Here is a 12,917-nt window from a genome sequence, read left to right as displayed (position 1 = left end):
CTGGTCAGAAAAGCCAATCCATATAAAAGTTCTGTTAATTCCATATAAAAGTGATGTAATGGGGCTTCCCTGGTGGCGCAGTGCTTAAAGAGTCCGATGGCCAGTGCAGGGGACACGGGTTTGATCCCTGGTCCGGGAAGATCCCACCCACATGCCGCGAAGCAATTAAGACCGTGTGCCACAACTACTGAGCCTGCGCTCTAGAGCCTGCGAGACACAACCACTGAGCCGGCGTGCGACTACTGAAGCCCTCGCACCTAGAGCCCATGCTCCTCAATAAGAGAAGCCACCGCAATGAGAAGCCTGCGCACCGCAATGAAGGGTAGCCCCCGCTCGCCGCACCCAGAGAAAGACCGCACACAGTAAGGAAGACCCAACGCAGCCAAAAACAACAACAAAAAACCAAAACAAAACAAAAAACAACAAAGAAAGTGATGTAACTACACAGAGCAGGATGAGATGCAGCATATCCCTTAACCCTTGGTTACTTAATGGTATGCAAAGCTGTCCATAACATACATCTACATACTCTCTTGAAATAAGTGAGGTCTTATCAAAGTTGAGAAGAGTCCAATCCTTACTATACGATTAAAACTGGGGCTAATTTCACTATTCTGTAAATGCTTACATTATCAATGTGTTTAAAGACAGTGGTGGGCAAGTTATGACCTCCTGGCTACTTGTCTGTTTCTGTAAAGAGTTCTACTGGAACACAGCTATGCTCATTCCTTCGCATACTGCCTGTGGTTGCTTTCACACAAGCGTACAGTTGAACAGTTTTAACAGAGACCACCTAGCTCTCAGAGCTTAAAATGTTCATTGCCTGGCTCTTTAAAGCCTGCGCGTCCGGAGCCTGTGCTCCGCAACGGGAGAGGCCACAACAGTGAGAGGCCCGCGTACCGCAAAAAAAAAAAAAAATAGTAAGATGCAAAACTCATCTTTGTCACTATTTAAACTCCATATTTCAGCATATGTAAAAAGCAATCAATAAATGTTCAGTTATGCTCCCTCGGCACCACTTCTAGTTCTCCTTGGAGACTACTTATTTCCGTAAGTGCAGGGGAGTTGAGTAAGTTATGGACTGGTCAGAAAAGCCAATCCATATAAAAGTTCTGTTAATTCCATATAAAAGTGATGTAATGGGGCTTCCCTGGTGGCGCAGTGCTTAAAGAGTCCGATGGCCAGTGCAGGGGACACGGGTTTGATCCCTGGTCCGGGAAGATCCCACCCACATGCCGCGAAGCAATTAAGACCGTGTGCCACAACTACTGAGCCTGCGCTCTAGAGCCTGCGAGACACAACCACTGAGCCGGCGTGCGACTACTGAAGCCCTCGCACCTAGAGCCCATGCTCCTCAATAAGAGAAGCCACCGCAATGAGAAGCCTGCGCACCGCAATGAAGGGTAGCCCCCGCTCGCCGCACCCAGAGAAAGACCGCACACAGTAAGGAAGACCCAACGCAGCCAAAAACAACAACAAAAAACCAAAACAAAACAAAAAACAACAAAGAAAGTGATGTAACTACACAGAGCAGGATGAGATGCAGCATATCCCTTAACCCTTGGTTACTTAATGGTATGCAAAGCTGTCCATAACATACATCTACATACTCTCTTGAAATAAGTGAGGTCTTATCAAAGTTGAGAAGAGTCCAATCCTTACTATACGATTAAAACTGGGGCTAATTTCACTATTCTGTAAATGCTTACATTATCAATGTGTTTAAAGACAGTGGTGGGCAAGTTATGACCTCCTGGCTACTTGTCTGTTTCTGTAAAGAGTTCTACTGGAACACAGCTATGCTCATTCCTTCGCATACTGCCTGTGGTTGCTTTCACACAAGCGTACAGTTGAACAGTTTTAACAGAGACCACCTAGCTCTCAGAGCTTAAAATGTTCATTGCCTGGCTCTTTAAAGAAAGTTTGCCAACCTTGATTTAAAGGAATGTTTTACAACCTTCAGACTCTCCTTAGTTCTGAACTCCGTCAGCATTAAGAGGCGACATCCTTGGGCACCGAAGAGAACAGAGTCAGCAGCCATATTTCCTCAAGGGTATCCCTACCTCCAGCTCTCTCTAGAAGGCTGATCTCAGCAGTGACCCCAACTCTGACTCAAAGTGGGTTCAATGCTGGATCTAGCCAAGGGCTAAGGTCATAGACCCATTCCTCTACACCTGTTGAACTATTCTAGAATTCCAAACACGGAAGCATACCTTTTCAGAGGAGAGTCTGTTTCAATCCATTTAAAATATTTATTAAATACCCAAGGTTAAAATTGTCTTACTAGTACCACTGCTTACTAATGCAGGGTAAATTTTTAGTTAACGACTTTGGATTTCAGGCCAGACTCTACCACAATTTGGTTGTATAACCCTAGGCAAGGTGCCCACCTCTTTATATCCCCTCACCTGTAAAAATGAGCTCTACATCTCAGTTTTTAAGATCTTACCTAACTGCTATTTCTAAAAGTAGGACATTTCTGACGATGTTTGATATTTCAAATGTAATATTTCCTCTGTGAGTAGGTATCTCCATTCATAACAAGAGCAGTATTTTAAGGCTAACATTTTTTGCTATTCAGTACAATGCTATAATCATTTTTACCTCAGTCAGAATATGTCATCTAAGCAAAATCTGTAGAAAGTACAGAACTGGAAGCCACTGGAAAGAGAATTTTTTTTTTGGAATTTTATTTTATTTATTTTTTTATACAGCAGGTTCTTATTAGTTATCCATTTTATACATATTAGTGTATACATGTCAATCCCAATCTCCCAACTCATCCCCCCACCACCCCTCCCTCCTACCACCCCTCCCTCCTGCTGCTTCCCCCTCTTGGTGTCCATACGTTTGTTCTCTGCATCTGTGTCTCTATTTCTGCCCTGCAAACCGGTTCATCTGTACCATTTTTCTAGGTTCCACATATATGCGTTAATATATGATATTTATTTTTCTCTTGGAAGGAGAAAATATTAATCAAAAGACATTTATTGCCTTATGACCTTTATCTAAATCTCCTATATACTGACAAAAAGGCAGTGAGTAGTAAAACCAAACTGTCTGAAATCTGGAAGTATCTGCTAAAGGTCTAGAATAGAATTGTCCATAAGAACTTACTACAATGATAGAAAGGCTTACATCTGTACTGTCCAATACAGCAGACAACAGCCACATGTGGCTACTGAGTACCTGAAATGTAGCTAGTGAGACTGAGGAAAAGAATTTTTAATTTTATTAAATTTTAAGTAATTTAAGCTTAAATGCAGCCAGATGTGATTAGTGGCTATGGTATTGGACAGTACAGGTCTAGAAGATTATAAAATGTTGGAACGTAATAATCCAGTGTTTTCTGCTACACAATCCTTCCCATACCCCTAAACATATACTATTTTCAGTACAGGGATTTCAATGTTTTCATTAAGAGAGTACATGCAAATTAAAAGGACTGTTGTTAAAAATGAAATTTTCCTCAGTCCCACACTGAACTGGTAAAGAAGAGGGAGGAGAGTATAGGAAATTGTATCACAACCACCAGAACATGCACACAGTGCCCTTTTCTGTATGGCCACACTTAGGTCCTAGTTTCAGGTCAAAACCCCCTGCCGTCCCCCACAAAAAGGCCCAGCTGATACCCAATCATAAATATCAATTCTAAATTAGTCTCAATATATTAGAACTGTGTACAAACACACATTTTAACTGAATCCACAATAGTCCCAAGACATTTCCCAGTATTCTTTCTACATTTTTCAACAGTGAAATATACCAGACTTCTCTGCAGCTAACACTTTTGGCTATCTAATGTCAGCTTCTTCCCCTCGCTGTATGGTTCTTCCAGACACAATACTTGTAACAAGTTCAATGCTCCAGTTGTCTGCCTTCCTCACTCCGTTGATACTAAATCAAATCCCCATGTTACTAATTCCCTTTTGAGCTCCATAAGGAATGCAATCCATGGTTCCTATGCCCGAGTTTAATTAGTAAATTAAGATCATCATCATCAAGATCTCTCAACTTCAAAAATTCATGTCACAAATTTAATCAGAGTCTAAAGTAACTTTAAGCTTTCATTAAGCAAGTTTTAAAATTCAGAATAGTAACAAACTAGTTTAACCATCAGTCACAAATTGACAAACTATTTGGGAATGACAAATGTACTTCTTTGTTACTACTTGTCTTATTTGTTAAAAATAGAGCTTCAACAACATGCCAAGCACTGGCAACATAAAAATAAATAAGGCTCAGTCCCTGCCCTTGAGGAGGTCAGTCAAGCAATATTTAAAAATTTGCATAAAGCACAGCAGGAGCCCATCTAAGGGAACAGTTTTACTTCAGTAGGAGGTCACATCTATCTGATTCCAACTGCAGACTCAGAACATCGCCGTCGGTGTACTCATCTCTCACACGAATAAAAAGTGCTTTCTTTAATTGAAAATCCAATTGTTTTTAAGTCCCTTTCAGATCTTGGAATTATAATTTGTGACTAAGCTACTTTACGATTTATCTACAAGAAAAATGAAAGGAAGTTTAAAAGTCCTACCACTGTGCCCAACCCACAGTGAGAATTCGATAAAAATTTGCAGAAAAAATCATAAAAGCGGCTCCTACAGTGCTTTCCCTCATTTCCCCCTTAAAAATCTGCAAATTTTAGAACATGCGGACCATCTCCGACCTTAATTTCACCTACCAGTTAGAGACACTGAGCATCATTCAGTCGCTCACCACAAAAGTGCTGTGCTTTCGCAGCGCCAAGGGCGGGAGGCGGGGGTTGTGAGGGGCGGAAATCTTAATGCTGCTCTCACAAGAGCTAACAACAGTTTGAGAAAAAAACATCCTACGGCATCCCACGTGTAGGTGAACTTGGGCTCTCCGTCTGTTCAGTTTGCAGGACAGCGACAATACATACAAATCATGCCCAGCACTGGACGATTTTACCACCACCATCTTCTATCTGAAATTCTTACAGCACTTTTCCGGTCACCCTCACCGGCCTCAAAGCCAAACCTTTAACGAGGGATGAAAGGCAAGTGGGCTAATCTGATCCTGAGATCAGAAGACAAGAGGCTGAGCAACAGACGGCGCGGCAGACACGCGGGAGTGCAGGGCCGGGAGGGGCTAAGGTGGTGCGAGATTACTCGGGGGCGCGGAGGTCAGCTCAGGCGGCCCGGTTCCGACGCCCCGGAGGCGTGGCGACCGGAGAGCGAGCGCGGCGTGCGCCACGGTGCGGACCGGTCAGCCGCAAGCAGCGGGCGCGCCGACGGGCTCAGCAGGGGTCCGCCACGGGCTCCTTACCCGTAGTAGCGGAAGGCATTAATGATCTTCCAGAAGTGCTCGCGCTCGAGCCTCTCCTCCTCTTCCTCTGTGCTGCGCGTGGCCGCCGCCGCCGAAACCGCCGCGGCGGAGCCCAAACGCCCAGCGGAGAACTGCACTTCCACCTCCTCGCTCCCGCCGCCTCCCCCGCGGCTGCCGCCGCCTCCCCCGCAGCCCTCGGGCAGCTGAGAGACTGGCGGCGGAGGGCGCCGCCGTCGCTGCATCGCCGCCGCGGCCCTTGGCCTGGCTCGCTTGCGTCTCGCCGCGACTGAAAGCGTGGTGGCGGCTGCTCGGCCCTCCTCTAGACGGCGCCCGCCGTGGACATGCCCCCAGCTCGCGGCGCGCCCCGCCCCCGCCGCCCTCAGGCCTCCATCAGCGCCGGGCTCTGCCAGGTCTTCCGAGCACCCGGAACGACCGCGCTTGCGCATTCGAGAGTACGACGAAGGGCCGCAGCCACCTGCGCTCATTTGCTGCAGGCCTTTGGCGACGGCGCGCTGATGTCACGACAACGCGTGAAGTGGGCGGGGGCAAGGGCTAGATGGGTGGGGCGAAGGAGGAGATTCCTGGCAGGTTGGGTTTGGCACCTGCGAGCAGTCGCGTGGTTCGGGCTTGAGAGCTGGTGAGTGCTGGGTGGTGGAACAGGCCGCTGAACTAAGACTAACACATTAGCAAAGGAGAAATGCAGAAAAAAAGTTCAGCTTTGATTAATTTAATCGTAACTTTTATTTCAGAAAGTCTAGAAGGAAGGTTTTGCATTCGCCCTAAGTTTTAATGAATTTCTTAAGTGAATTTCTATTTTTAATTGCATAAATGTAGAGGGACACTGTCATCTTTTCAGTGTTTAGGGGCCAGCGAAAGCCCTAACCCAAGCCCTGGACTGGTCATGGCAGCAGATCGGGAAAAATTCAGGAACCTAACTCTGGCTTGTACTCGCACTTTGGAAGACCACCAAAGCACAAAGAAGCCGTAACGCGGTGCAGCACTAACATCAAACGGTGGCCCATAGCAATGTCAGACTTAACCACTAACTCTTATTTACCTGCGTTCATTTTCCACCCCATTTCTCTCTGGGCTCGTGGATAAAACCGCTGCCCTACCTGCATTTGATGTTATTCTTAGAAAATAACTCGTTTCACTCAATTTAATCTACCATCCAGCAAAATAGTCTTTCAAAATAATGGTAAAAGAAGATTGTTTTATTCAGGAGAATTAAACTTGCTCAGGGACCACGGATTCTGTTAAAAAGATATAATCATATTGAAAATGAAGTGGCTCTCTGATCGCGCGGTGGGCCTTCAGGATGGCGCCGAAGAAAGACAAGAAGCCTAAGAAATCAACCTGGAAGTTTAATTTGGACCTTACTCATCCAGTAGAAGATGGAATTTTTGATTCTGGAAATTCTGAACAGTTTCTACGGGAGAAGGTTAAAGTGAATGGAAAAACTGGAAATCTTGGGAATGTCGTTCACATTGAACGCTTCAAGAATAAAATCAGTTGTTTCTGAGAAACAGTTCTCTAAAAGGTATTTGAAATACCTTACCAAGAAGTACCTTAAAAAGAACAATCTTCGTGACGGGCTTCGTGTGGTTGCATCTGACAAGGAGATTTACGAACTTCGTTACTTCCAGATTAGTCAAGATGAAGATGGATCCGAGTCTGAGGACTAGATGAAGCCATCCCTTATAGGGCTTTGCTTGCTAATAAAACAAATGAAGTATACAAGAGAGACATCTTGAAATGGACCTTTAGTTTATCAGTGAATAAAAAACATTACTCTGGGGCTTCCCTGGTGGCACAGTGGTTAAGCATCCACCTGCCAATGCAGGGGACACAGGTTCGAGCCCTAGTCCGGAAAAATCCCACATGCTGTGGAGCAACTAAGCCCGTGCGCCACAACTACTGAGCCTGCGCTCTAGAGCCCACAAGCCACAACTACTGAGCCCGTGTGCCACAACTACTGAAACCCGTGCACCTAGAGCCCGTGCTCCACAACAGGAGAAGCCACCACAATGAGAAGCCCACACACTGCAACGAAGAGTGGCCCCCGCTCACTGCAACTAGAGAAAGCCCACGCACAGCAACAAAGACCCAACACAGCCAAAAATAAATAAATTTATTTATTTATTTATTTAAAAACAAAAAAACATTACTCTGTATGTTAAGCATTCATCTCTTTTATTTAAGTGTATGCTGTTTATATGGTTCTGGCTTTCCTTTAATACTTTTTTTTTTAAATTTTTATTGGAGTATAGTTGATTTACAATGTTGTGTTAGTTCCGAGTATATAGCAAAGTGAATCAGTTATACACATATGCACTCCTTTTTTTTAAAGATTCTTTTCCCATATAGGCCATTACAGAATATTGAGTAGAGTTCCCTGTGCTATAGAGCAGGTTCTTATTAGTTATCTATTTTATATATAGTAGTGTGTACATGTCACTCCCAGTCTCCCAGTTTATCCTTTGCCCCCTTATCCCCTGGTAACCATAAGTTTGTTTTCTACTTTTGTGACTCTACTTCTGTTTTGTAAAAAAGTTCATTTATACTCCCTCGTTTTTTTTTTTAAATACATTCTGTAAGCAGTATTTAAATAGCCTATAGCTAGTGGAATTTCTTTCACGATTTCTAAAATGTACTGCTTTTACAAATGTCCTTGAGTTAAAGTATATAGTGAAAAAATGAAGCACAATTTTGGGTATAACTTTATATAATAAAATATTTAAATTCTCAAAAAAAAAGAAAATGAAGTGGCTTCATTCTCATAATTTAAATTAATAATTGAAATAAAGGCAATGCTAAAAAAAAGTACTGTGGTTATTCTGTGTTAATGTTACATTTTAATACAATGTTTTTATAAAGTTTAAAGTTATTTATTTTTTGAATAGTAATGCAGTAATACATGGTTCAAAATTCAAAAGGAAAATGCAAAGGGTTACAAATGTAAAGTTTCTTTACGCTGTCCCTAACTGCCAATATCCCCGTCCCAGACACAATATATCAATTCCTTGCCTATTCTTCCAACTTTTCTATCCAGTACCTTTTTTCTTAGAGTCTGGTGTTTGGAAGTTATGTATAAATTCTCATAATGTTAACTGTTACCAATGCTGTTTTCATATGCACACACAAATTATACATGTCATAATCTGTGACATATATCATGCTAACATTGAATATTTTAATTGTTTTTCCCTATTGTATCACCTTATTTGTTCCTTACCTCAACTCTGTGAAGTAAGTCTTGTTATATTCCTTAAAGAAATGAAGACATGGGCTTCCCTGGTGGCACAGTGGTTGAGAGTCCGCCTGCCGATGCAGGGGACACGGGTTCGTGCCCCGGTCTGGGAAGATCCCACATGCCACGGAGCAGCTGGGCCCGTGAACCATGGCCGCTGAGCCTGTGCGTCCGGAGCCTGTGCTCTGCAACGGGAGAGGCCACAACAAGTGAGAGGCCCATGTACCGCAAAAAAAAAAAAAAAGAAATGAAGACAGACTCAGCAAAATTGTCTTACCCAGGGCACATAAATAGCAGAGCTAAAATACATTTATTCATTCATTCTTTCCAGCAAATGTGTTGGTTGCCTCCTATGTCTCTTGCACTGAGCTAAAGGCAGCTAGAAGCTAGTGGAAACATGGACTTCTCATTTTCACTTTGCCAGTTAGTAAGTGTGACCTGTTTAAAAAAGTTACTTGAGGTCTCGACTGTATTGTTTCTAAAATGGATGTAATATTACCCTTCCTACAGGGCCATTGGGAGAAATAAATGAGATAAAGAGCAAGAAATGCCTAGTATATCAGCTTAATAAATGTTTTCTCTTCAGAATACATTTTTTATCTTGTTTTAAAACACTCTTCTTGGGGGCTTCCCTGGTGGCTCAGTGGTTGAGAATCTGCCTGCTAATTCAGGGGACACGGTTTCGAGTCCTGGTCTGGGAAGATCCCACATGCCGCGGAGCAACTAGGCTCGTGTGCCACAACTACTGAGCCTGCGCCTCTGGAGCCTGTGCTCCGCAACAAGAGAGGCCGTGATAGTGAGAGGCCCGCGCACCGCGATGAAGAGCAGCCCCCGCTTGCCACAACCAAAGAAAGCCCTCGCACAGAAATGGAGACCCAACACAGCCAAAAATAAATAAATAAAAATTTTTAAAAAACCAACAACAACACTTTTCTTAAGACTTCCTCTTCCTAACTTCTTTGCAATGTGTTTCTCCTGTAGAAATCTTCCCAAACAATAGAGCCCTTTGGGCTGAAAGTTTGGGAATGTTTTCATCCCAAGGTCAATTAACTTCCAAGAATTAATAAACAAAACATACTAAGCGTCCCTTAGTTTTCCCAGTCCTACCAACAAAGTTACGCCTTCATTATTCTCAAGGTTGTTTCATAATGAATAAATGTTTATAAATAAAGGCTTAGAAATCAGCAGGCCTATTCACCTGTTAATCATAAGTATATTTCTATTCGCCTCATGTTCCCCAAGTGGATATCTCACTGAAAGTTGGCACTTAAATATTATGTTGGTTTACCTTTCTTTTTTTTTTTTTTTTTTTTTGCGGTACGCGGGCTTCTCACTGTTGTGGCCTCTCCCGTAACGGAGCACAGGCTGCAGACGCGCAGGCTCAGCGGCCATGGCTCACGGGCCCAGCCACTCAGCGGCATGTAGGATCTTCCCGAATCGGGGCACGAACCCGTGTCCCCTGCATCGGCAGGCGGACTCTCAACCGCTGCGTCAACCAGGGAAGCCCCTGGTTTATCTTTTAACCAGTTGCTTTCCCTACTAGACTCTTAAGTTCTTTGAGGGCGAGATGCATATATTGATCTGTTTTGTTCAAGACTATATCCCCAACATCCAGCACAGTGTCTGGCATGTGAAGATTTTCTAAAACCAGTTTATGGATTGAGTACAAGAATTTACAAGTGCCAGGCACTGTGCTAAACACTACATACATCATTGCCTTTAACTTAGTACTTAAAATAGTATCGTCATTCCTGTTTTTTTTTTTTAACAGATGAAACCACTGTAATTTAAAGACTTTAAGTAATGCTATCAAAGCATACAGCTCCTACATGGTAAAGCCCAGATTTGAAAGCAAGTGGACAAAGCCCCAAATACTATTAACCACTGGATCTACTGCCTCTGCTGAAGTTGATCTTGTTTATTCTTACATCAGTTTCATGAAGTCCTTTTACTTTTGGAAACCTTGCAAATAATTGTTATTTACAGCAATTTGACCTTCTAGGTGGGTGAGAAAAGATATGTATACTTTACTTATGAAAAGCAAGAGACTAGATTGCTCAAGAAATATGTTTATGGAGATAAACTATTTCTTACTCTTTATGTTTAAATATCTTGTTTTTATATCAACAAAGATTCAAATTGCTATTGATCTAAGCACCTCATGGAAAAAGGGGACAGCAGCTAGGGACTTCCTCAGCTTAATATCAGGGTCCCCTTATAATCGTCATCATTCTGAGGTTTACAGTTTTTCTTCTTGGAATCCCTCTATTAAGTCTGCTCTTTATGAGTACTTACTGTCTTTGACTGAGAACTAGCTAGTTTTGCCTTTGTAGTCTTTGTTCTAATACCTGGATTTAGGCTGAGAATACCATAATTTGTCTTTAAATAACGACCATACTCTCCACTGTGGAACTAAAAATATGACTCCTGTAAATGATCTCTTTTTACCTTTAGAGAATCTTTATATTCTTAATCACAGGAGCCACTTCCAGTTGCAATCTCTCTGTACACATTATTTTAATACTCTCAATAGTTATTCTCAAACTTGGGAAAATAAGTCATAGATTATTTACCATACTGCTAGGAGTCACTGCTTCTTTCCAGAAGTACTAAAGTAGCCCTACAAATAAGTTTTCCCATCCTCTAAGCTCTAAATCATTTTTTTGTTGTTGTTGGGAAACATTTCAAGTTAAAAGAATAATTTGAACTGACATTATTCCATGCTTCCCTGTCCAGAAATCCAGGGCCAACCGACCCTATTGGCATACCCATGCATGTTTAGGGTACCAGTCAAGCAAATGTACCCCCACCAAAAATTTAAGAAGGGTAACATATCTATTACTTCCCCACACCCCAAAAAAGTGTCAGAGTAGTCATTGTGGAGGAAAATCAAAATTTGTACTTCCTTACACTTATTTTACAGATTATTTTGTTGGTGGTGGTTTAAATTACCTACGGTGGTGAAGATGGGAGTGCCGCAATATTTTCAGGTAAAAGGCCTATAAAAGTCATCTAAAAGACCTGCTAGTACCAAGAATTTGTGCTTTGTCTGAGCACCTCCTACAAGTAAGAAAGACACTTTCTACTTCCTTCTTCTCTGCAGAGGCAGTCTCTTAAGATCTTGTCCTGGTTTCTGTCTGCCCTTGGCACCTATCTGCCCTTACCTTTTCTGAAATTATCAGTATTAATGAGGAATAATATTGGGCTAATCTGTTTGAATTAGCAGTCACTATTGTACCTCATCCTGACTCCTGGCTCTCCCTTTAAAAATCCTATCAGTCACTTGGAGGTTTCCCATCTATCTAACATTTAATGAGCTCTAGCTGTGGTCTACATTTGCTGCTCAAAGGTGTGGATCCTGGGCTTCCCTGGTGGCGCAGTGGTTGCGCGTCCGCCTGCCGATGCAGGGGAACCGGGTTCGCGCCCCGGTCTGGGAGGGTCCCACATGCCGCGGGGAGCCTGTCCTCCGCAACGGGAAAGGCCGCAGCAGAGAGAGGCCCGCATACCCCAAAAAAAAAAAAAAAAAAAAAAAAAAAAAAAAAAAAGGTGTGGACCCTATTCCAGCAACATGGACAAATCCCGGGAGCTTCTTAGAAATGCAGTATTTCAGGCCTCACCTACTGAATTTGCATTACAACAATACCCCCAAGTGTTTGATAGGTACGTTAAAATTTGAAAAGCACTGCTTTAGAAACAACACAGAACATACACATATGAATCCTTTTACTGATGATAGATAAATGTCTCATAGTATCTTTCTCTCTGAGAGCCTATATAGGTAGACTGCTCTCAGTGATATGAACAGAACACACAACTAAAACTAGCTTAAATAATAAGGACATTTACTATCTAAAAAAACATGAAGTTCCAAGCTACATCAGCTCCAGATTATCAACCCAGTCCTTTCCATCCTTGGGCTCTGCTATTTTCAGCATGCTAGCTTAATCCCTCACAATCGTAAGATGGTTGCCACAGTTCAAGGCCTCACACCCAGATACAACAAATTCAGCAAAGAAAGCCTGTTTCCTCCTATATGTGTCTCTTTTCTTCAGTAGGAACACTTTTCCTGGAAGCCACCCAGCAGACTTCCCATAGTGCTTCACATTCCCATTTCTAAATTAACAGTAGACAAAAGATATAGAATTACCTGGACAGGCTTAGACTAATTAATATCTTCTTCATAGTCCTGAAATACAATCAGAATTTTTATTTTGGCCTAAACCTATCAGGCCTCTCTTGTCAAGAAGAAAACTAAACACTCTAAGCTAGGTGGGGATGGGGGGAGTTTGCTGCTAAGAAGGCAAATAACAGTACCTTTATCTTCATGTTTAAACAGAAAAAAGAAATAAAGTAGGAGTGACAGAAATCCTCTCAA

The 12,917-nt window shown here is 42.6% G+C and overlaps 3 protein-coding genes across 11 annotated transcripts in view; 1 reads left to right on the top strand and 2 right to left on the bottom strand.

Annotated features, from left to right (window-relative positions):
• The window catches only part of CARNMT1 (carnosine N-methyltransferase 1), a 44,540-nt gene extending 38,841 nt beyond the window's left edge, over window positions 1-5,699 (bottom strand). Inside the window, exon 1 of one of the 3 annotated variants that reach the window (XM_007109838.4) lies at window positions 5,293-5,699. In XM_007109838.4, coding sequence (XP_007109900.1) covers window positions 5,293-5,534 — 242 coding nt within the window. In that variant the 5' untranslated portion in view covers window positions 5,535-5,699. Of the gene's footprint in view, window positions 1-4,687; window positions 5,177-5,292 lie in introns of those variants that run through there. The other 2 variants (XM_007109837.4, XM_028493865.2) reach the window with 2 other exon arrangements.
• A 282-nt stretch (window positions 5,700-5,981) lies between these two features.
• On the top strand, window positions 5,982-7,854 carry LOC102983067 (60S ribosomal protein L22-like 1). Its single transcript, XM_024126921.3, is given in 2 exon segments — window positions 5,982-6,801; window positions 6,803-7,854. Coding segments are annotated over 2 exon segments (366 nt in total). The 5' UTR covers window positions 5,982-6,610; the 3' UTR covers window positions 6,978-7,854.
• NMRK1 (nicotinamide riboside kinase 1) overlaps window positions 6,920-12,917 on the bottom strand; it is a 59,725-nt gene continuing 53,727 nt past the window's right edge. For 6 of the 7 annotated variants that reach the window (XR_008618220.1, XR_008618222.1, XR_008618219.1 and 3 more), the window contains 2 exons: window positions 8,528-8,727; window positions 6,920-7,007 (listed from right to left, as the gene is read on the bottom strand). The gene's annotated coding sequence lies outside the window, so the exon portion shown is untranslated. The remainder of the gene's footprint in view (window positions 7,008-8,527; window positions 8,728-12,917) is intronic. The other variant, XR_003681231.2, reaches the window with a different exon arrangement.

The sequence above is a fragment of the Physeter macrocephalus genome, chromosome 9, assembly GCF_002837175.3.
Source record: "Physeter macrocephalus isolate SW-GA chromosome 9, ASM283717v5, whole genome shotgun sequence".
In the NCBI taxonomy this organism is placed as follows: Eukaryota; Metazoa; Chordata; class Mammalia; order Artiodactyla; family Physeteridae; genus Physeter; species Physeter macrocephalus.
This window is presented reverse-complemented; position numbering and strand designations above follow the sequence as displayed.